At 52.5% G+C, this 22157-nt stretch overlaps 1 protein-coding gene across 1 annotated transcript in view; it reads right to left on the reverse strand.

The window, feature by feature from the left end:
• FOXN4 (forkhead box N4) overlaps positions 1-21552 on the reverse strand; it is a 31239-nt gene extending 9687 nt beyond the window's left edge. The window contains exons 1-5 of the mRNA XM_025402931.1: positions 21457-21552; positions 20564-20652; positions 2589-2734; positions 482-606; positions 270-380 (exon numbers count right to left, since the gene is read on the reverse strand). Of these exons, the coding sequence (XP_025258716.1) occupies positions 270-380; positions 482-606; positions 2589-2734; positions 20564-20649 (468 nt within the window). The 5' untranslated portion in view covers positions 20650-20652; positions 21457-21552. The remainder of the gene's footprint in view (positions 1-269; positions 381-481; positions 607-2588; positions 2735-20563; positions 20653-21456) is intronic.
• Positions 21553-22157: the final 605 nt, after the last annotated feature.

Raw genomic sequence — 22157 nt, forward strand, 5'->3', positions numbered from 1 at the left:
GAAAGAACATACGTCACTCACAGTAACCCTGTCCCAACCCTAGTTTCAAAACGCCTCGTGTGGGGATTCACAGCCATCCAGGAAACAATCTTGTCTCCGCTCAGGGCAGGAGTTTTGGGGGAACGGAATGAATGACCCCATGACCTGAGCATGGGGGGGAATGTTATTCCCATGTTCTGGGTGAGTAAACTGAGGCTCAGAGAGGTCCCTGGCCAGCCCAAGGCAGGGTGTCTGCTGCTGAGTCCAGGGCTCCCCTGAGCCCTTGGTACCTGCTGGGCACCCGGGGGGAGCGGGAACTGTGGTTGGGTGGCAGGTGAGTACAGATGCGGCGGGTCTTGCAGGCCAGATGAGGACTGGCCCCCCACGGGGAACTGGCTCATCTGCTGGGCGGGAAGAGGAGGAGACAGAGGGTCAGAGTGGGGGTGGGCACCCAGTCTGGAGGGCACTGCCCACTCTTCGCAGTCCATGCAGTGGTACTTACGCTGTCTCCATGACCAGTTATGGGGCCCAGACCTGGCATGCCTCCGGGGGCCATGCCTGCTGGGCCATGGAGAAGGGGACTTGGAGTGGCTCCCACATGCAGGTCGGCCGCCCCAGCCAAGGCACCTGCAGAAGAGAAGCACAGAGACGCTGCTGGGCCAGAGGAATGGTGGCTGCCACCAGGAACGGCCCAGTGCCCAGGTGTCTCCAGAGAATGGAGCCAGGTCCTTTCTTCAGACCAGGCACAGAGTAGGTGCTTGGCAAATCACTTCCCTGGTATGTAGTGAAAAGTAGGTTCTTACGTGCTATACAACCTTAGGTCAGCCTCAGTTTTCCCATTCGTACTTGAACTACTGATACCCCTAACTATAAATTTGCTGTGAGGGTTAAATGAGATAATGTCTATCAAGTGCTTAGCACATTGCTGGGCACATAATACCTCAATAAACATGAGTCAATAATAAATGATAATCATGATGATGTAATAGCTTAGTTCCTGTCCTTCATGAAGCTAAAACACTAATTCACTGTTCATTTCTTTTTCTCAAAAACATGCCATGGCTCCTGAGTGCCTCTAGGTTTAGGTCCAAAATGGCTTTGTGCCTTCTCTCCCTTTTGCCAAGCCCTGCTCCTCCACACAGGATGAGAATAGCAGACATACTTCCCCCATCTTGTGCTGGGCTTGTGACAGACATTGCTAATCTATCACAGATTCTTACTGCACTAGGCTGATTTCAGGCAGCCACCTCCAATCAAGCAAAGTTGACCTGCAGGATGGTCTTGCCCTAGGGGCACCTCTTCCAGGAAGCCCTATGGGTCCTTCTCTGAGTTCTGGCTGCCACCGTCCCTAGATCTGTTTGTCTTGTCCTTCTCTCTCTGACCAGATCGTCAGCTCCCTAAGAATTGGGACCACATCTTCTATCACTCATTGCTCCAAATGCCTGGCACAGTAACAGGCCCATAGAAAGTACCCAGCAGCCACAGTGAAGAAAGAGGCATCCTTATTTCACCATTTATTAAACACCTCCTGCGTTCAAGGCACTCTCTGCATCGAATCCTCACAATGTCCCATGCAGGCAGTTCTGTTACACTTTTGCTGCAGATGTGGAAACTGGTCAGGGCAGAAAGCACTTGGCTGAGATCACACAGCTGTCCCCTGGGGCTTCTAGATCAGGGATTGGCAAACTGGCAGCCAAACTCTGGCTCAGAGGCTGTTTTTGTAAATAAAGTTTTACTGGCACAGAGTTGCACTGATTCATTTACATATTGTCTGCGGCTGGTTTTGTGTTACAGTGGCACAGTTGAATCGTTTTGACAGATCAGATGACCTACAAAATCTAAAATATTGACTACCTGGCCCTTGACAGAAAGTTTGCTGACCCCTGCTATACATGCTTTGCCCAAGAACAATTTGCCCAATGAAACAAATAATCCTAGACAAGTATTTTTCAACCACTGGTACTTTTAATATACTGTTGTTTATTGTTTTGTCACTGTTTTGCTTTTCTTCAATACTTTCTGTGTCTCTAAGCATTTTATCCATTGCCTATGATTGCAGCTAACTGCCATTAGCTGCAACTAGCTGCCATTTATTGAGTATCTACTGTGTGCCAGACCCTACACTCAGCACTTCCACATATTATCTCTTGGAATCCTCTTGATCAGGGGGCAGCAAACTTCTTTTGTGAAGGGCCAGATGGCAAATATTTTAGGCTTTGCCAGCCAGATGGTCTCTGTGTTTTTACAACCCTTGGAAAATGTAAAATCCATTCCTAACACAAAGGCTGTACAGAAACAGGCCGTAGGCTGCATTTGGCCCACGGGCTGTAGTTTGCCAACTGCCCTAGAGGTTCAGGATGCACCATTGTGGCAGCAGGACTGTATTCACAGAAACCTTAGCTCACTCAGGGCCTGGCACACGGTTAAGCAAATGATGAACCACATCCCTCTAAGGAAGGAGCGTTTGTCCCATTTTACAGATGCAGAAAGAGAGGCCCAGAGAGACTGGGAGACGGGGTCATGGCCACACGGTGGGTGGGTGGCAGGGCTGGGAATCACCCCCTTTCCTATATCACACTCCTCCCTGCCCACCCTGTCCCTGAGCCTACCTGGGTGTGGATGTGGCACGCAGGGGCCACCCAGGTCCACGCGGCCACTTGCCATCTGCTGCAGCCGAGGCACATCCACCGCCGTGAGCCACGACAGCGACTGCAGGTCCCCGGGGAGGTCGTCATCGCTGGTGGTGGCTAGAAGCCTGAAGAGAGGAGCAGAGAGCTCTGGCGGGAGGGGGAGCTTAGGCCAGCTCCTGGGGGTGCGTCCTGACCTCTGGAAGCATCCGCTTAATGTGCCTCATCTCCCCAGGCTACGCCAGCCCTCCAACCTGCCCATCCCCAGGTCTGGGCATGGGAACCTGGTCCCAGATCCCTTTTGGTGGCCAGATCTTTCATCCTCATCCTTCCTTCCTTCGCCCACTTAACACATCCTACTTAGCACCTACCACAAAAACAATACACGCAAATGTTTGTTGAGGACTTACTATGTGCCAGGCAGCGGTCAAGACTTTTTACACTCCCAGTCACCCTGTGAGGCAGGTATTATTATTCCTATTTTGCAGATGGGGAAACTGAGGCACAGTTGGAGCTTACCTACTATGGGACACTACAGAACAGAGCAGTCAGGGCCTGTGGCCAGGGTCCCACCTGCCAGGACAGGATCAGGCTCCCGACTCCATGTTCAGGGCAGTTTCCTGCTGTGCTGTAGCTGTGAGGAACATGGAACTTGGGAACAGTCTGCATGGATGATCCTGCCATGTGCTGAGGCAGCTGAGCGCCTGCTACCTGCCGGGCCCTGGACTCAGCACTCAACAAGCGCTATCCTGCACAATTCCCACAGCTGCTGTGAGATGTAGGGTGGGCCCATACTCCCAATGTACAGATGAGAAAACTGAGGCTCGAAGCACTGAGTCACCGCCCAAGACGACACAGAACAGGAGGTGGTGGGGCTGAGACCCAGTCAGTGCCTCCTGAAGCCTGAGCTCTTCATGTTGACCCCTGGTGGCCCTGGGAGGTTCCAGTTGGGACCCACGCCCACCAGCCGCAACAGATTCATGGGTAAAACATTGCTTGTTGTGGATGTAGGATAGCTGCCCACGGAGGTGCCAGACAGGTTGGTGATCTGGGATAGCCATGTCATTCCCCAGTGCCCTGAAGTCACACTTGCCACGCGACTCCAAGAGCACCGGGTCTTACACCACCATCTGGGCCCTGTCGTGACAGTGCAGAGACCAGCCCAGGAGCACACGCCAGACCCCACATCTGCCACCCCTGCGGCCAGCGGCTTTCTGTGTCACCACCAAGTGGCCCACAGTCTAAATTCTAAGCTCCATGTTTCAAAAATAGCCTCATAGATTGAGTAGAGAGAGGCGGGACACCGACCCATCCTGCCCTGGTTTTCTGCGCCTCTCAGAGGCTCCAGCGAGGCCCGGCCCCTTCCTCCCTCCATCTGCTTGGCCAGCTCGGCCTCACATTCTCCCTCTCCCTCCTCCTCCCTCTCTGTCTCTCTCTGCTCCTCCCCATCTCTCCCCTCTTGTGTTTTAGGGCCACAATTAGCGTTGCCATGGCCACACTGCTCAGTTGTCACAGGGCCCGGGCCCTGGGCCCACGAAGCTGGCATCAGGTGACTGCCTGGCTGCCCCCGCGATTGGCTGCCTCATAGGGAAACAGGGCCTGGAAACGATTTGAAAACGCGGCCGGCCGTGTCAGTGGCAGCAGTTGGCCCGGCTGCTGTCCGCCGGCATCCCATTGTGTGACAAACGACTGTTGCCCCTGTGGCACGTGGCCCCCATTGTCCCAGGGTCTCAGTGCAATTGTTTCTGCGGCCCCCCGGCTGCCACCCCTCCAGCCTGCTCGTAACTCATCTGGCTAAGTGACAGCCACGGCCTGGGCCTGGGTGATACCATCTGTACCCTCAGGCCCTGGGAGACCATGGGGTGAAGTGCAGGGGCAGGGCCTGGTGTGCCACCCGCTGTTGGGGGTGCTGGCTAGTCCCCACCCTCCCTTCCTCACCCACTGGCCAGCAAACCTCCTGGTGCCTGGTGGTACAAGCCATGCTCCTATTCAGTAACCTGCTGTGACTCCCCACTGCCCTGGCTGCTCTGCTTGGCACTGCGGTAACAAGGAGAAGTGGAGCTGGGCCCCTGCTGGCAGGTTTAGCAAGGTGGCTGCCCTCCAAAGCTCCCTGAGTGAGGGGCTGTAAATGAACTAGGTTCCTAGGTGCCACTGTGGGGCAGAATCTCTGGCAGCAGGTAAACCTAACAGGCAGTACCCGTGGTGGTTAAATGCTTGGGCTCTGGATTCTAATCCTGGTTTCCACTTGCCTGTGTGCCCTTGGGCCACTGGCTTAACCTCTCTGAGCCTCAGTTTCTTATCCGTATAATGGGGATAACAATAGCTCTTTTCTCATAGGATGTCATAAGAAATATGTAATTGCATGTAAAGCACTTGGAACAGTGGCTCATAGTAAATGTAATAAGAATATTTAGCTGCTATTAATATTAACACCAACATTAATGTTCATATTAATATTCACCAGGTCGCCAGGGGGCTGGAAGTACATTGAAGCTTTGGGATCTGGGGGTCACATCGACATGCCCTGGCCACGGCTACCACTAAACACTTCCCTGTAAGGAGCACTGCCTGTGTGCCAGACCCTGGTTTTACACTGGCCCCATTGTACAGATGAAGAAACACAGGACTGAGTGGTCACTTCAGTGCTGTCAGCCTGCCTCCCCACAGAGTGAGGATTACACGAAGTCAGGTATAAAGGGTGTAGCACATGGCTGAGCGTCTAGTTGGGCTGAGTCAATGGCGCTATCCTGATGCTTCTCTTTCCTGCTACTTGTGAGCCCCTCTGGCTCCCCCTTCCTGCAGCCCCACTCCTCCTGCAGCCCCCAGTAGACCCAGGCAGGGCTCGTGCCTTTGCGTTTGCTGTTCCTCTTGCAGGAATGATGCCCTTTCCGCCTCCTCCCCGGCACCCATGCCCACCCCTGGAGGCTCACTGCAAAGTCTGACTTCTGGCCTCTTCACCCCAGACATCCCACAGACATCACTGGACCCCACCTCTTATTTTACCTCTGGGAAGCAGAGATTGGTTTGCTCCCAATGTCACAGTATGGAAAAAGACCAGGGCTGGGGTCCTGACTCCCCATGCAGGCTCCTGCTACCCCGAGAGCAGCACTTCCGCTGGGAAGCCTTTGCCACCCAGACCCCAAGCACAAGACCCACTCTGCACCCTGACTGCTCTCTACACTTCACCAGGACCAGCGAGTCCTGCACTGTCTAGGTCTCTGCCCCATTACCCCGCCTTGTGGCTCACTGAGTGTTGGCCCCAAGCCTCATATTGCCCCATGTCCTTGCACACAGTGGGTGCCTTTTTTTTGTTTGTTTGAGATGGAGTCTTGCTCTGTCACCCAGGCTGGAGTGCAGTGGCACAATCTTGGCTCACTGCAACCTCCGCCTCCTGGGTTTAAGCGATTCTCCTGCCTCAGCCTCTTGACTAGCTGGGATTACAGGTGCATGCCACCATGCTGGGCTAATTTTTGTATTTTTAGTAGAGCTAGGGTTTCACCATGTTGGTCAGGCTGGTGTTGAACTCCTGACCTCGTGATCCGCCTGCCTTGGCCTCCCAAAGTGGGTGCCCTTTAAATGCCTGCTTGGCTGGTTGAAAAAAGACTGACCGCAGGCCACCAGCGCTGAGAGTTGGTATGACAGTGATGGTCACGTCCAGCCCTTTTGAACTGACAGAGTTGTCTTCTGCCTCCTCAGGTCCTTGTCACAGCCCCAGGACAGGGACAGAGAGTAGGCAGCCCCACTTCACAGAGGGGGAAGCTGAAGCCAGCCCAGTAAAAGAAAAATCCCTTTGTTAATAAGCGAGGCAGTCAGAACTCGAACCCGGGTCTGTCTGCATGCCTCAGATTGTTCCTGTGGTACTACAGGTGGAGATCAGACATCTTCTGGGGGAGATGCCCCACCCTGGGTCCCAGGCTCTCACTTGGGGCTGTGCAAACCGGCATCTCCCAGAGAGCCAGTTAAAATGCAGAGTTGGGGCCCCAGCTCAGACCCTGAAGCCGCACCCTTGGGACTTCCAGCTATGCTCTGGGGGAAGGACAGCCCACAGGGGGCATGGCCAAAGCTCAGGCCTTGACTGGACAGATCTGGGTTCAAGTCCTTGTGACCCCTGAGCTGCATGACCTTGCACAAGTCACTGCAGGTCCCCGGGGCTCCGCTCCCTGGCTGTCATAGGATCAGATGAGCCACTGTGTGATTGACTTTTGGCACAGGTGCAGTCCCCATCTCCCTTCTCAGGGGTTTGCTGTACATGCTTGGGGTTGATGGCCAGGCCCCTGCTTCCCCGCTGCCCCAGGCATCCCAAAGGTGGTCTGGTCCTCTCTTGTGCCCACTGCCCATGCCGGAATGTTCGCCTCAGTACACCTGACAGGTGGCCCCAGCCAGCACCCTGGACACCTGCAGTGGCTGTGGGCACCAGGAGCACTGTGGTGGGAGTCCACTGGCTCCGAAGCCTGGCTAGCTTCCCACTGTTTCTTAGAGTCTCTCTGGCATTCAGGCATGTCTTCTGCGTGCGTGGCAAGGGCCAGGGGCTGACGCACCAGGGCCTACCTGAGAATGTCTCATCCCCCAATCACCTGACCACTCGGACCTCTGTCCCCTGCAGAAAGGTCAGCACGTCCCCCTCTCCACAGTGGCATGCGAAGCCCCCTCCATACCTCTCCTTCATCAGTGCCTGAAGTTCCCTCATTAAAGGCGTCCCCATGTGCCCTCGCCTCACTCTCTCCCGGTGCCTCATTTGAGACGGTGTAAACTACAGGGCCCACAGCAGCTGTAACTCAGGAAAGGGTCCTTGGTTCTGAAACCACCCATTCTGGCTTCTCAGCCATAGGCCCTGGGGAGGGCACTTAATCGCCAGCCTCAGTTTCCCACCTGTAAAATGGGCGTGAGTGATAACAGTAATAGCCGCAATGCCTCATACCCCCAGGCTGGCACACTGGTGTGGAGGCACAGTGGCTTTGTGATCCACCCTGCCATCTTAGAGGGCTGGGAATATTCCCTGGTGTGTGTGTGTGACAGAGACAGCCACACAGAGAGAGACCCTGTATCAACCTCCTAAGTTTCCTGTCTACTGGAAAATGACAGGACATTTTAATTTCAAAGAGAAAGGCGCATTCCAGCCCCACTGCCCTGGGCTCTCCTCCCAAGGCCTGTTCTGCTCCCGCTCTGGGAGTGTCACTTCAGTTCCTGGGTGAGAGGAAAATTCAGCCCTGCTAACCCTGAGTCACCCATGTCACTGATGCCTGCCTGCCTAGGGTCACCTCCAAAGGAGGCTTTGAGAAGAATCAACTTCAAAAGACCCAACTCTGGCCGGGCATGGTGGCTCATGCCTGTAATCCCGGCACTTTGGGAGGCCAAGGCAGGCGGATCACCTGAGGCCAGGAGTTTGAGACCAGCCTGGCCAACATGGCGAAACCCTGTCTCTACTAAAAATACAGAAAGTAGCTGGGCATGGCGGCATGCACCTGTAATCCCAGCTACTCGGGAGGTTGAGGCAGGAGAATTGTTTGAACCCAGGACACGGAGGTTGCAGTGAGCCAAGATCTCGCCACTGCACTCCAGCCTGGGTGACAGAGCAAGACTCTGTCTCAAAAAGAAAAAAAAGACCCAACTCCTTCCACCTGCTTCCTCCACTCTCCCTCCATCTCCGACTCCCCTTCCCTCTTCTGTGTCTGTCACTGTAACTGAGGGACCCTGGGAGGAAGTCCCAGCCCTGCCTGTCAGGTTTGGTGGCATCTGGTGTGCTTCCTAACCTTCCTGAGCCTCAGTTTCCCCATCTGTAGAATGGGGGCAACAACGATGGAGGCAGAGCACCCACAAGAGCTGTGCTAAGTGCCCATCCTCTCCTCTTCCCCCTCCTCTGACATGGCGTCCAGGGTCCCCGATCTCCTATGGACCTGTCTCCACCCCACTCACCCACAGTCCCCTGCGTGGTACCAGCCCTGCTGCTGGGTCGCCCAGAGCCACTGAGGCAGGCTTTCTGGGGAAGAGGCTGGGTACCTGCATTTAATGCATCTCCCAGCCTCAGGTGGTTCCTGCACACCCAGTGCTGGGGAGCTGTGGCCCCTGCCCTCACTCAGGTGTGGTGTGTGACAAGCCTCCGTTGCACTAACGGTCCCAGTTGGGGCCAAATGTCCTTCCCCGCTTCTCCGTGTGTCTTCCTCTGGGTCTACGCGCCTTCTGTTCCCTCACAAAGGACACCTTTCCTTCTCCCTCTGTGCGCATTTCAGTGTCTCCCCATTGGACTCCCCATTTCTCTGAGCCCCAGGGAGCACTCTAGTTGACCACAACTTTCTTCTGAGCCCAACTGGTGGCCCCAGGGAGGGCAGGGGCTACACCTTCAGGTCTTGAGGGTCCCTAAGGGTCTGGCAGGGAGGAGACCAGGACAGGACAAGGGTTGAGTCCCCTGCTGGGTGCAGGCAGCCCCTAGACGCCCTGGTGCTGAAGCAAGGACCCTCACACCCCCACGGGAGGAGCCAAACTCCCAGTGCCCAGCACAGGGCCAGGCACACGAAGGCTGCTCCACAAGTACCCACAGATGAACACAGATGAGCAAACAGACCCAGCATTCTGGTTGCTCCACCCACACTCCCCTGGGGTCAGCTGTCCCCCCATGGATGTGGCATGGGGTGGACAAGCCCCTCGTGTGCGCCCAGCCCTGAGCTAAAGCCACTTTCACACTGGATCTCACATCATCCTTGCAAGAGCCTGATCAGGCAGGGATTGTTATCATCACCACCTTCCCATTTGCTAGATGAGAACACTGAGGCCAGAGAGGAATGGGCCTGTCTAGGGTCACCCAGCCAGGGAGTGGTGGAACCAGGACATCCACCTCCAGAGACTGGGTTGGCTACAACAACCGTGTCCTTTTCTCCCTGGCTGAAGAAGTGTGCTCTATTACAGAGGTCAACAACCTCCAGGCTGAGGACTGGTACTGGTCCATGGCCTGTTAGGAACCAGGCTGCACAGAAGGAGGTGAGTAGCAGGTGCCTGAGCTCCACCTCCTGTCAGATCAGCAGCGGCATTAGATTCTCATAGGAGCGTAAACCCTATTGTGAACTGTGCATGCAAGAGATTTAGGTTGCCCACTCCTAATGAGAATCTTTTGTTTTGTTTTGTTTTTTTTTGTGTTTTTGAGACAGAGCCTTGCTCTTGTCACCCAGGCTGGAGTGCAGTGGCACGATCTTAGCTCACTGCAACCTCCGCTTCCTGGGTTCAGGCGATTCTCCTGTCTCAGACTCCCAAGTAACTGGGGATTACAGGCGCTACCACGCCCAGCTCAGTTTTTGTATTTTTAGTAGAGATGGGGTTTCACGATGTTGGCCTCGCTGGCCTCAAACTCCTGACCTCAAGTGATTCACCCGCCTTGGCCTCCCAAAGTGCTGGGATTATAAGCGTGAGCCACGGTGCCCGGCCTCCTTAGGAGAATCTAATGCCTGATGATATAAGGTAAAACAGTTTCATCCCGAAACCATCCCCCTTCCTTCACCCGATCCATGGAAAAATTCTCTTTCACAAAACCAATCCCTGGTGCCAAAAAGGCTGGGACTGCTGCTCTGTGATATCTAGAAAATTCGCCCAGTGTCTCCCCAATAGGCAGCCACGAGCAGCTTTTACATTTAAGTTCATTAAAATCAAATCAATGTACAGAGTTCCTTGGCCCACCAGCCACATTTGAAGTGCTGAATGGCCACACATGGCCAGTGCAGATATGAAATGTTTCCATCAGTGGAGAAAGTTCTAGGTGGCAGTGATCTGTGATCTGAAACAATCCTTTCTATCTTGATGGAAAAAAATCTGTGGTGTTCTTACATTGCCTTAAAACAACTAGAAATTTGATTTAGATCTGGAAATTTAAGGAGATGATTTCATGGAATTTTGAGTTTTAGTATGTTTCATTATAAAACGAGTACCCCATCCGCCATCCCCACCACCAGCAAGGAGGTTGCAGGGAAGAGCTCTGTAAAAACAGGAGCTGTGTATTAGGGCAACTCACAAAGTTGTGAGCCCCCCGTCCCAGACCTATCCAAGCGGTAGCCGAGGGGATGAACTGCCAGGCCCATCCCTGTTGGATGAAGGGTCAGCCCAAGCAACCTCTAAGGTTCCTTTTTTTTTTTTTTTTTTTTTCAGACAAGAGTTTCGCTCTTCTTGCCCAGGCTGGAGTGCAGTGGCACAATCTCAGCTCACTGCAACCTCCACCTCCCTGCAACCTCTGCCTCCTGGGTTCAAGCAATTCTCCTGTCTCAGCCTCCTGAGTAGCTGGGATTACAGGCACCTACCACTATGCCCGGCTAATTTTTGGTATTTTTTGTAGAGATGGGGTTTCACCATGTTGGCCAGGCTGGTCTCAAACTCCTGACCTTGGGTAATCCATCCACCTCGGCCTCCCAAAGTACTGGGATTACAGGTGTAAGCCACCATGCCTGGCCCTTCTAAGGTTCCTTTTGATGCAAAGACCCCCGACATTTGGGGGAGAAACCTGCAGGTCAACCCCCTGGGTGCATTTCCAAAGTTCCATCATCTTGGGCAAGCACCTTTCCCTCTCCAGACCTCGATATCCCCACCTGTAAAGCAGCAGCAACAGAGTAGAGGGTTCCCTCAGGGCCACAGGTGTGAGCTCCTCTTGGCTGTGTGACCTGGGGCTGGTGACTTATCTGTCCTGGGCCTCAGTTTCACTGTGTAGACAGTGGGAATAATAATAGCAGCTACCCTAAGGGAGCCACCTAAGAGAAAATGACAACAGTCCAGCAATAATTTATTTAAGCAGCAGATCAGATGAGGCATCTGTTCTGCTGAAAAGGCAGGCAGATCTATTAGTTCAGGGGTCCCCAGGGTGACTCCTGACAATGTGTCTTTCTCAGACTACGTGGGTGATCTGTCACCCACAGGGAGTCCTCATTAGTGAGCAGAGAGCTTTTTGGGCAGAAAGAACATAAAAGACCTATCTGGTGCTCCAGAGTCTCCTTGAATTCAGTAGTTCACCAGCAACTTCCCCTGCCCCTAAAGACACTTCTTGCTTTTCAAAGCTCAACCTCTTACATTGCCTTAAAATATTAAGGCCTCTTACATTGCCTTAAAAATATTGCAGGTGCATATTTTCCTTATCAAAACACATATGCACACAGACACACACACATGCACACACTACACATATGACGCACACATACATGTGCACACACACGTGCACACATACATATGCACACACAACACACACGTGTATGTAAACACACACATGCACATGCCCACAGACCCTAGAGACTGTCAAGCCAGGTGACCTCGCCAAATCCCCAAGCTTCAGCAGCCCCAGGTAGCCGCTTCAGCTCCTCCCTCCTTGGGCCTCAATTTCCCCATCTGGGATGCCACCAGAGCCCCTTTAGGCAGCCCCCCCTTTGCCAGGAAGTAGGGGGATGCTGAAGGGTTGGGTCCCTTTTGAAAGAACGGAGCATGGAGCATTCAAGGTCTGAGACAGATCCGGGCTAGGATTGAGGGTGGCACCCTGGGAACATCAATGTCAGAATAACACTCTATCATTGGTGTAATCCATTTCCCAAGTACCTCCTATGTGCTTATGACTTCCTGGGTGTTACCTGTGTGCCCTTCTGAGTTTTGCTCAGAAGGCTCTGAGTTCTGCAATGCCACATCCTAAGCCCATCCCAGCTGGGCAGCCCAGCCCCAGGTCCCCCATTGCTCTCTCTGTGGCACTGCAGTGGAGTGCTACCCAGGTAGGCTTTGGGGGTCAGTCAGGCCTAGGTCTGGCCACTTAGCAGCTGTGAGAATTGTCTGCAGCTGTGTGCCTCTCTGAGCCTCAGTTTGCACATCTGTAAAATGGGAGGGCTAATGCTCATCCATCTCACAAGGTATGGTGAGGATTGGACGAAGGCACACAGGAGGGCCGCTCACCCCAGTGGTGGTGGTCCCCTTCTAGTAAACCTCTCCTGACAGTATGGAGGAGTGAGCCCCGTGAAGACAGCCAACAGCAAGGTGTCCGGCACTCGGGAAGTGTCTGCTTTATTCCGCAGCATTTCTTGAACTCTTACTTGCCAGGCACTGTTCTGAATGCACAGGAGAGACCCCTGCATGGGATGCCACCTTCCTGCCAACCCCCTAGGTCCAAAACTCCCCAGTCTCCTGACAGCCTGTGGGGGCAGCTACCTGTCATCCTCATTTCACAGATGGGATGGCTGAGGCCCAGAGAGATGAGTGACACGTCTCAGCCACATAGCATATCAGCAAAGGAGCTGGGATTTGAACCAGGGATGCACTGAGAGCCTGGAGCCTCTTCACGCAGCTGCTCTACCGGTTTGGTTGAAATGCAGGAAGGGCAAGCCCTCATCATATCATTTATTTAAAAACTCAGAGTGTGCCCAGGTGTGATGGCTCATGCTTGTAATCCCAGTACTTCGGGAGGCTGACGCAGGAGGATCACTTGAGGCTAGGAGTTCATGACCAGCCTGGACAACATACTGAGACCTTGCCTCTACAAAAATGTTTTTAAATTAGCCAGGCATGGTGACGTATGCCTGTAGTCCCAGCTACTTAGGAGACTGATGTGGGAGGACTGTTTGAGCCACAAGTTTGAGGCTGCAGTGAGTTATGATTGCACTGCTGCACTCCAGCCTGGGTGACAGAGCAAGACCCTGTCTCTTAAAAAGTAAAAATGAAAAATAGAAAATAAAAAAATCCAGCGCCAGGTATCCCCATGGTGTCACAGCCACTTGTCAGGGGACCCTGTGGTGGCTCTGGGCAAGGCAAAATGCCACTGGAGTCCATGGCTTCCACCCTATGCTGACTAGGAGACCAACCCAACCCACTTTAATGGACAATGTCCTTAATTAATCAGTCGTGTTGCTGGAGGGAGGAAAGAAACTGGCAGGGAACAGGAGGACAGGGACCAGGGGGACCTGCATTCCAGTCCAGCTCCACTCCTAATGGGGAAATCTTGGGCAGATAACTCAATGCCCTTTGAACCCCAGCATTCTCATGTACCGAACAGAGGTGAGAACAGAGCCTGCCTCTTAGTTTGGGGTAGGCAAACCACAGGTGCCGTGTTTGGCTCCAGGTAGGCACTGGAGAACTGTTTGTGGAATGGATTTAACACCCAGCAGCCAAAGTGACCTTTTACAAGGGACATTGGAACCTGTCATTGTCCTTAAAACCCACCAAGAGAGTACGAGTTAAGCTCCTCACCTTGACCTGACACTCGGCCATCTCCTTCCCCACCTCTCTCCTTCCATTTTCTCTGCTCTAGCAACCTGTCCATCTCTCAGTTCCTCAAACATTCTAATTCTCACTCATCTTAAGATCCCTGCACACACTGTTCCCTCTGCCTGGAATGCTGTTCCATGCACTCATTTATAGCTGGTTTTTTCTCAGCCTAAATGATCTCTCCCGCGAGAGGCCCTCCCAGACCCTCCCTATCTCTTCCTGTGTGTGTCCAGAGAATACTTATTTTGCAATGAGATATTTACTTACAAGTTTCCAGTCTTTCTGCCATAGGATGGCAAGGACCAGGAGGCCCTCTATTTTGTTTAGCACCTGGCATAGGACCCAACACCCTGTGGGCATCTATAACATACTCTCAAGTATGAAAGCTAGAGTCAGAAAGGGAGGAAGAGTCCTCAGCCCAGCCCCAACATATCTTGCATTCTTCAATCTCCATCCATTTTCTGCCCAGCTTAAATATCACCTCTTCCAGGAAGCCCTCCCAGACCAGTCCAGCATCTCCCAGTCTTCCCTTGTCCTGAAATGGTTAGCACCGTCAGTATCTACACATAGCACAGACCACTCATGGTCACCCACTAATATAACCCAGGCATCTGTTCTTACCCACTCCACCCTTCTAGATACTAAATGGCAGGAGGACAGAGATGGATGTGTCTTACACCTCATTACAAGACCCATAGCAGCCAGCTCTGAGCCTTTCATCTGACAAATATTTGTCCCCCTAATGTGAACTGAACCCCCACGGCCACTGTCCCGTGATTGTTGCCGTAGAGGTGAAATGCAATGAACTCGCCAAAGAGCCTGGCAGGTGCCCACACAGGGTCACACATATTTATGGATGGATTATGGTTTCTGGGGAATCCTTGCCTACATAGCTGAAGTCCACAGACCACAATTAACTCTTTATTTCCTACCTTGGGATTCCTTAGGTTGATACAGCAATTGTGTAGAGGAAAGAATATCCATCTTGATTTAGTTGAAATCCCATCTCAACCCCTTTGTAGCTGTGTGATTTAGGGCAAGTTACTTCACCTCTCTGTGCCTCAGTTTCCTCACAAGTAAAATGGAATAATAATTCTCACCACATGGGGCAGATGCGAGGATAAGATCAGGTAACCTCTAACACAAAGCCAGACACATGGTAGGTACTCAGACCACATTTCTCTCTTCCCACTTCATTCTCTCCTCTGCGTTGTCATTTAGGAGGGGTGTGCCTGACAAATATTGCCTCAGAGTGGGGGTCAGATCACTATTCCAGGGATTCAGAGACACGCCCTGCCCTACCTGGGCGGCAACTCCACCCTGATTACAAGGTTTTGCCTGCCTTCTTGAGATGTGGTTGGTAAGAAACTGTTACATCACTGAAAGCTGCTCTTGTTCCCGATCCAACCATTACACAAAAAGGGATGAAGCATTTCATGGAGGTGTTTATTTAGCTAACACATCTTTTGTAACCATGTACAGGAAAAAGAAAATCAAATACAATTTAGCAAGCTCAGAAATTCGCAACTTGGCCAAGGGTCAGTGTAGTGTGAAATGATTTGATTAGGAATTTGGCTAAAAGAATCTTTCCTTTCTAGTACAAGGGTTGACTTGGGACTTAGAATGTGCATGTGTATGAGAGTGCATGCACACATGTGTTTTTTAGGGATGAAACTGCAAGACCTGGAAAGAGTCGGACCGCAGAGAGGCTACCTCTCTTCCTTACCCATAAGGTCACCTGAGGAGCTGTTCTCTGCACCCTGAGGGTGAAGGGATGAGAAGACATCGGGATGGTTACTGCCCCTCAGAAACAGAGTCCCTTCCAAGGAGATCACAACTGATGGGTGAAGTCACCTGATATGGGTTAAACTATCCCCACACGTAGTGTGAGTTCAAGAGAAATGTATCATCCCTTGAGCATGAAGCCTCCCTGTGTTTCCATGGATGTGTTATTTTCATGTGCTATTTGTCCATTCATCCATCTATCCAGTACCTATGTGTTAACTTTTATCTACCATGTGCGCAGCATTGCAGTCCACAGATAAGAGAACCACCATCCAGAGAGGAAGGGCTTTTCCCCAAGGTCACCTCATTTCTGAGAGAAGGGACTGAGATTTTGGGAAGTGAACATCCAGGACGAGGATCCGGAAGGAGGACCACTGAGCCTCGTGGCCCTGGGAGAAGGTGAGGGTCCAAGAAGTCAGAAGCCTGCCTTCCATCATCTCACTGGGCCTCAGTTTCCCAATCTGTAAAAGGAGCTTGTTGGACCTGAGCTCCAAAATAAATTCTAAAAGGTGGGGGCAGGTGATTAATAATTTAAGTTCTGCCCCTTCATAAATATGTGCCTTTGAACAAGTCATGTCTCTTGACCTCAGAATCCTTATGTGTAGATTGGGATAATGTCAGTACCTGTCTCATAGTTGTTACTATAAAGAAACGGCACGCCTGTAATCCCAGCACTTTGGGAGGCTGAGGCAGGTGGATCACTTAAGGTCAGGAGTTCAAGATCAGCCTGGACAACATGGTGAGACCCCATCTCTACTAAAAATACAAAAATTAGCTGGGCGTGATGGTGGGCGTCTGTAATCCCAGCTACTCGGGAGGCTGAGGAAGTAGAATTGCTGGAACCCAGGAGGTGGAAGTTGTAGTGAGCTGAGATTGTGCCACTGCACTCCAGCCTGGACAGTAGAGCCAGACTCCATCAAAAAAAAAAAAAGAAAGGAAGGAAGGAAGGAGGGAGGGAGGGAGGGAGGGAAGGAAGGAAGGAAGGAAGGAAGGAAGGAAGGAAGGAAGGAAGGAAGGAAGGAGGAAGGGGAAGGGGAGGGGGAAGGGGAAGGAAAGGAAGAAATGGGACGCTACCCTTGCTAAGATGTTTTGCAGGTGCCTGGCACACAGTAGGTACTTAATAACTCTGTTTTAGCACCTCTAAGGGTGGACTTTCCTCCCACCCCCTGAGCTAGAGAGAAATCCAGCTAACCCAGGTTCAGCATGAGCCCTGTTTACCGTTGCCCAAGAGGTCAGGACCACCCCCGGTCCCCTGCCCCTTCGTCAGCAGCGGGGCTGAGAGGCTGCTGCCAATTTGCTGTCTAGGCTCCGCCACTGACTCCTGACAGCTCCCCAGGGACAGGGCAGCCGCCTCTAGCTGCTGCCCCCGCCCTCCTGCACACAGCCATTGAAAATTAACGGCCAAACTCGGCCCCAGGGGGATGGAGAGCCAGGCGGCTGCACAAGAGGCTGGACCCACAGCCTGCGTGGTCCTTGGAGCCCTTCTCTGGAGATGTGGGAGGGTGAATGAGAAGCCCATACACTTCTCCTGGGCTATTATTTGGGGAGAAAAATGGGAGTGGTTGGAAGCGGGAAGTCACTGTGTAATCATAAAACTCCCTCTGTAAGAAAGCACTCTCTCCCAGGCCCCTCTGAGTGCCTTGACCCACTTGAGATACAGAATCCTTCCAGCAAACCTGCAAATTGGGTGGCTCCATTTCACTGATGAAGAACCTGAGGCTCAGAGAGAGGCAGTGACTCGTCCAGGGTCACACAGCGGTGAGGTGAGGGAGCAGCTTATTCTGTTCCAGCACCCATGCTCATGGCCAGTGGGACTTCAGGCCAGTGGTCACAGATGGTGGAAACAAATACTCTCAGGGTGCAACTGCTTTGGGGCCAAGTCTCCACTGTATCCATGACAAGCTGTGCCAACTTGTTAAGCCATATAAACAGGCTCAGCCTTGGTTTCCTCATTCACCAAATGGGCCCAAGAGTGGTACCCTCACGGGGTGGTTTTGGGGATTTGATGGGATTTGATGGGGATTTATGCCAAGAGCCTGGCATAGGCAAGGCAGGCAGTAAAAGGTTAAGAAACCACCAGCTGCTACTATTATTGTTATTATTATTATGTTATTTTGCCTTTCTGGATACTCTGGCCGTTAGATATAAGAAAACACAGATGGGCATGGTGGCTCACGCCTATAATCCCAGCACTTTGGGAGGAGGTCGAGGCAGGTGGATCACTTGAGGTCAGGAGTTTGAGACCAGCCTGACCAACATGGCAAAACCCTGTCTCTACTAAAAATACAAAAATTAGCCAGGTACAGTTGCTCTCGCCTGTAATTCCAGCTACTAGGGAGGCTGAGGCAGAATTGCTTGAGGCCGGGAGGTGGAGGTTGCAGTGAACTGAGTTCACATCACTGCACTCCAGCCTGGATGACAGAGTGACTCTCACACACACACACACAAAAACAAAAACAAAACAAACGAACAAAAAAACAGCCCTGAATCCACGTGAATAGGAAAGGCTTGCACCAGACCAGGAGCCTGGGCACCTCTGGGTCCAGTGCTGATGGGAACAGGCCTGCTTCTCCTCCCCACTCCCCTACCCCTGACCCCTGCTAGCTGGGCAGTGGACTGGCTAGGCATTGCCAGGCCCCCAAGACGCTCTCTGCTTGCCCTGCCCTGTTTTTGGAGAAGGCCAGCTGCTTAGCGCCCCAGACAGTTTGTCAGCTGGGTGGCCCAGATGAATGGGGCCAAGACTCTGGGGCGAGTCTGGTGGGAGCCCCTCCTGGGCAGCACCTGGGCGTCTGGATTCAGGGTTTCTCCCACCCTCCAAGTTCCTCCTCACTTCCCATCGTGAAAGCCCTCCATAGACGTGTCTCTTGCAGGAAGCCAGACTCTCTAATGTAACTAAGTGGTAACAGCAACAGCAACTACTGATTATGTGTTTCTTGCTCTACAAGCTTTATTTACTTAATCCTCCCAGCAACTGCATGAGGGAAGAGCCATGATCATGCCCATTTTAAAGATGAGAAATGAAACCAAGTCACTGGCCCTGCCTAAAGCTGGCCTTTGAACCTGCATGTGTCTGAATCCTAGCAATTGTTCTCACTCTCTGACTCCCCTATCTCCAGTGCTTTTAAGGGGTGCTTTTAGGTAACAGTAAGATTCAATGTCTTTGAGCTCTTAAAGCCACCCTGGAGGAAGGATGAGCTCGCCCAGGCTTGCAGCTAGGAGGGCAGAGGTAGATTCACCCTGGATACGTTCTGTGCCTGCTGGGTGTCAGGTACCTTCATAGATAATATGATACATATCTCACTTAACCCTCCAGAGCTAGCCTTTATTATCCCCGTTGCACAAAACTATGAAAGTTCACAGGTGAATGTGCTCATAATTGGTGAACGGCAGAGCGAAAAATGATTACAAAATTGTCATAACAACTCCATGCAGTGGGTACTATTTCTATCTCCATTCTACAGATGAAGAAGCTGAGGCTCAGAGCTCCACACAGCCAGAGAAGTTGGGATTATAATGGACTTGAGAGCCCAAGCTGCTAACCCTTACACTGCCACTAACTCACTCGGCATTATTTAAACCCTGTGAGTGCTGGAAGGAAGCCTAGAGGCCCTTGGCTGTGTGATCTTGGGAGAAGCCATTTCATTTTTCTGAGCCTCAGTTTCCTCACCTATACAACAGAGCTCATCAGAGCCACCTCCTGAGATGAGGTGAGTGATGGGGGATGGCACACAGTAGGTGCTTGCAAACTGCCACGTACCTGGCCCCAGCTCTGCACACAGCAGGCTCTCTGCAAATAGCTGTTTGAATCTGTGTCCTCATTTGGATCTCAGAAGGCAGCCTCCAGGCCCACAGCCCTCAGGAAGCAGCCTCCCTCTAATTGGGGACTGTGGTCTGCCCCAGCAGGCACTGCTGGTGAGTTGCAGTGACCCCGGGGGGCCAGACAACCCCTGGGTAAACAGGGCTGATAGGAGGTGACAGCCTGCTCTTCCCAGGCCGGCCCTGGTCCTGTCCCCATTCTGTAATCTGGACTGTGCCCCCTCAGCCTACAGACACGTTGCTTGCTTTGTCGGGGGAGCCCTGGAAACCAGGTCAGGGCTCCCTGGCCTCAAGGGAAGAAAGGCCAGGAGGGGACTCCAGGTCCTTCCTTTTCTTCCTTTTCCCTCCTGGAGACCTTGGACAAGCCCTTTCTCCTTTCTTGGCCTCAGTTTCCCCAACTGTAAAAAACAGGGGGTGCACAGACTGGTTGACCCCCTAAAGGCCTTTTCGGCTATGAGGTTTGAAGACAAAAAAAAAAAAAAGAGAAGGGCTCTGAAGCCTTCCATGCATCCTCTCACTTGTACCTTGCTTCACCCTGTTTCAAGAAATAACTTCTTTTGGCCTCAGTTTCCATCTAATTTACTCTTCAAACACATGAGGCCTAGAAGAGACCTTAAGATCATCTAATTCAACAAGATCAATTAAATGATGAGGAAGTGAGGCCCAGGGCAAAGAACTTGCTGAATGTCACACAGACTGGCTGAGAACCTAGCAGATCTGACTACTTTCTTAACATCCATGGAGAGGATAGAACCCAATTCCTCCCAGAAGGGTGTTTTTTTTGTTTTGTTTTGTTTTGTTTGGCCGGGGGGGTGGGGTGGGGAGCATTTCCCATTAAGGCCACTGTAGGGGAAGCAGTAGCTGCTATTGTCATCTTAACATTCACCAGGAAGCCCAAACAGTATCAAATGCAGAAAGGGACCTCTTTTGGAGGGGACAGGAGACAGAAGGCATTTCGTGGTCCCACTGGGCCAGGTTGTGGCCCAGACACCCTTAGCAAGATCAACATTGAAATCAACACCTTCCAGCTCTCCTGCAAAAATCACAGAATTGGACATAACAATAGTTCTTGGGCAGTTTCAGAAACCATAAACAGCATATAAACACTCTGAGCAATTAAAAAATATACAGTTTGTTATTGTTGGAGCCCTCACCTGTATTCCTGTGGAGAGGGGTGGTGATTTTGCCCTGAGTTTCGAATAATTCCTGACATTATGGATGAGATGTCACTTTCTATCATCTCCTTGGGAAAAGACAAGCAGAAAACAAAGCTCCCATCAGCGACGATATGGACAAGGCAGAAACCCACACTTTTCCCGCAATTCAGAAAGATGGAGTGCAATCAACTCACAGAACACTCTTTTTTTTTTCTTTAAAGAAAAAAGTTCTAGAGGATTCCTGGGCATCTCAGGTCACTTTCCCAGGGCAATTCTACAGGGTTTTACAAGCAAATGAAGAGAATGAAGTGAAATTCCCGCTTCTTTCGAATTAATGGGGGAAGAGCAGGGGAAGCCTCTAGAATCCAAACGTCAAACCCCGGAAATTGTGGACTCATAAAATAGGAATCAGAAAAACCGATCTCCTTCCAAGCCTTATATTTTCAACCTCAGTTTGGTTATGATCACTTTGAAAATAAGGGGCAGCTGGATGTGACATGTGTATTTCTCTGGGGGAACAAATTCCCACTTGCAAAGGGAATAATCCCCGCAAGCTCCTGCCCGGGAAATGCCTTCAGAAATGCCACAAGTCCTTACTGGAAAACCAGTCCAACCACCCCCACCCCCGCAACACACAAACACTGCCTTAAATTAAAAAATAAAAATATTTGAGTTCCCTAAGTTTCTCAAACTCCAAGCCTGAACCAACATAAAAGCCCACCAAAGGCTCCCAGTTCTGCCCCCAAAGCCATCGAAGGATTCCCAGGAAGGAGGAAAAGGGAGCAGAGGGAGGTGGCCCCGCAGCCCCTGCGCCCGGGTCTCTACCCTGGAAATGCAATGCCCGGCATTGCCCGGGAGGAGGGAGCAAAGCCGACCCTGCAAGGCGGTACCTGGAGCCGATCCTCGCGGGGCCGCCGCTGCCGGCACTCCGGGGGCGGGCAGGGGTTCCGGAGGGGGGCTCCCTCGCGCTCGCCCCTCGCGTTCCGCAATTTGGCCGCCGTCGCAGCTCGAACCGTTTTTAAATTTCCCTCTCTGGAGCTGTCCAGCTCAGAGCATGCGCAGTAGCCGTGCGGGGGGCTTTTCCCCAAGGGTCAGTTACAGGGCAGGGTCAAGGGGATTGCAGCGGGCGTTTCCCAGCAGCCGCGAGCCTTGCACGCCCCGGGGTTCTGGGGGGTGTGTGTGAGGGGGGCGGGGCGGAGGGGTGCAGGGGTAGGGACCCCTCTTCAAACTTTGCCAACAGGGACAACAACTGCATGCCCGCGAGCATGCGTTGAGGAGCAGTGGGAGGGTGATTTCGGCCAAGGGAATTAAGTTGCAAAAGGAGGCTGGGTGCATTAAAACTCGCAATCCCGTCCCTGGCCTGGGGCAAAGGACGTGGGCGGGCGGAAAAATCTGTTGCAACCCCCTCTCTCCCGCAAAGTGGGTGACGGGCCAGGAGGCAGAGACGGGGCCCCAGGTGGACGCGGATTCGGGCCACCTGTCCCTTTAAGAAAGTTGCGCCCGCGCGGGCTGGCGTGCGGCGGGAGGGGGCTGCGGAGCGGATAGGGGGGCGCGGGGCGCCTCCACCTCCTAGGGCCGCGAGGGGGGGCCC

Source organism: Theropithecus gelada, chromosome 11 (genome assembly GCF_003255815.1).
Source record: "Theropithecus gelada isolate Dixy chromosome 11, Tgel_1.0, whole genome shotgun sequence".
In the NCBI taxonomy this organism is placed as follows: domain Eukaryota; kingdom Metazoa; phylum Chordata; class Mammalia; order Primates; family Cercopithecidae; genus Theropithecus; species Theropithecus gelada.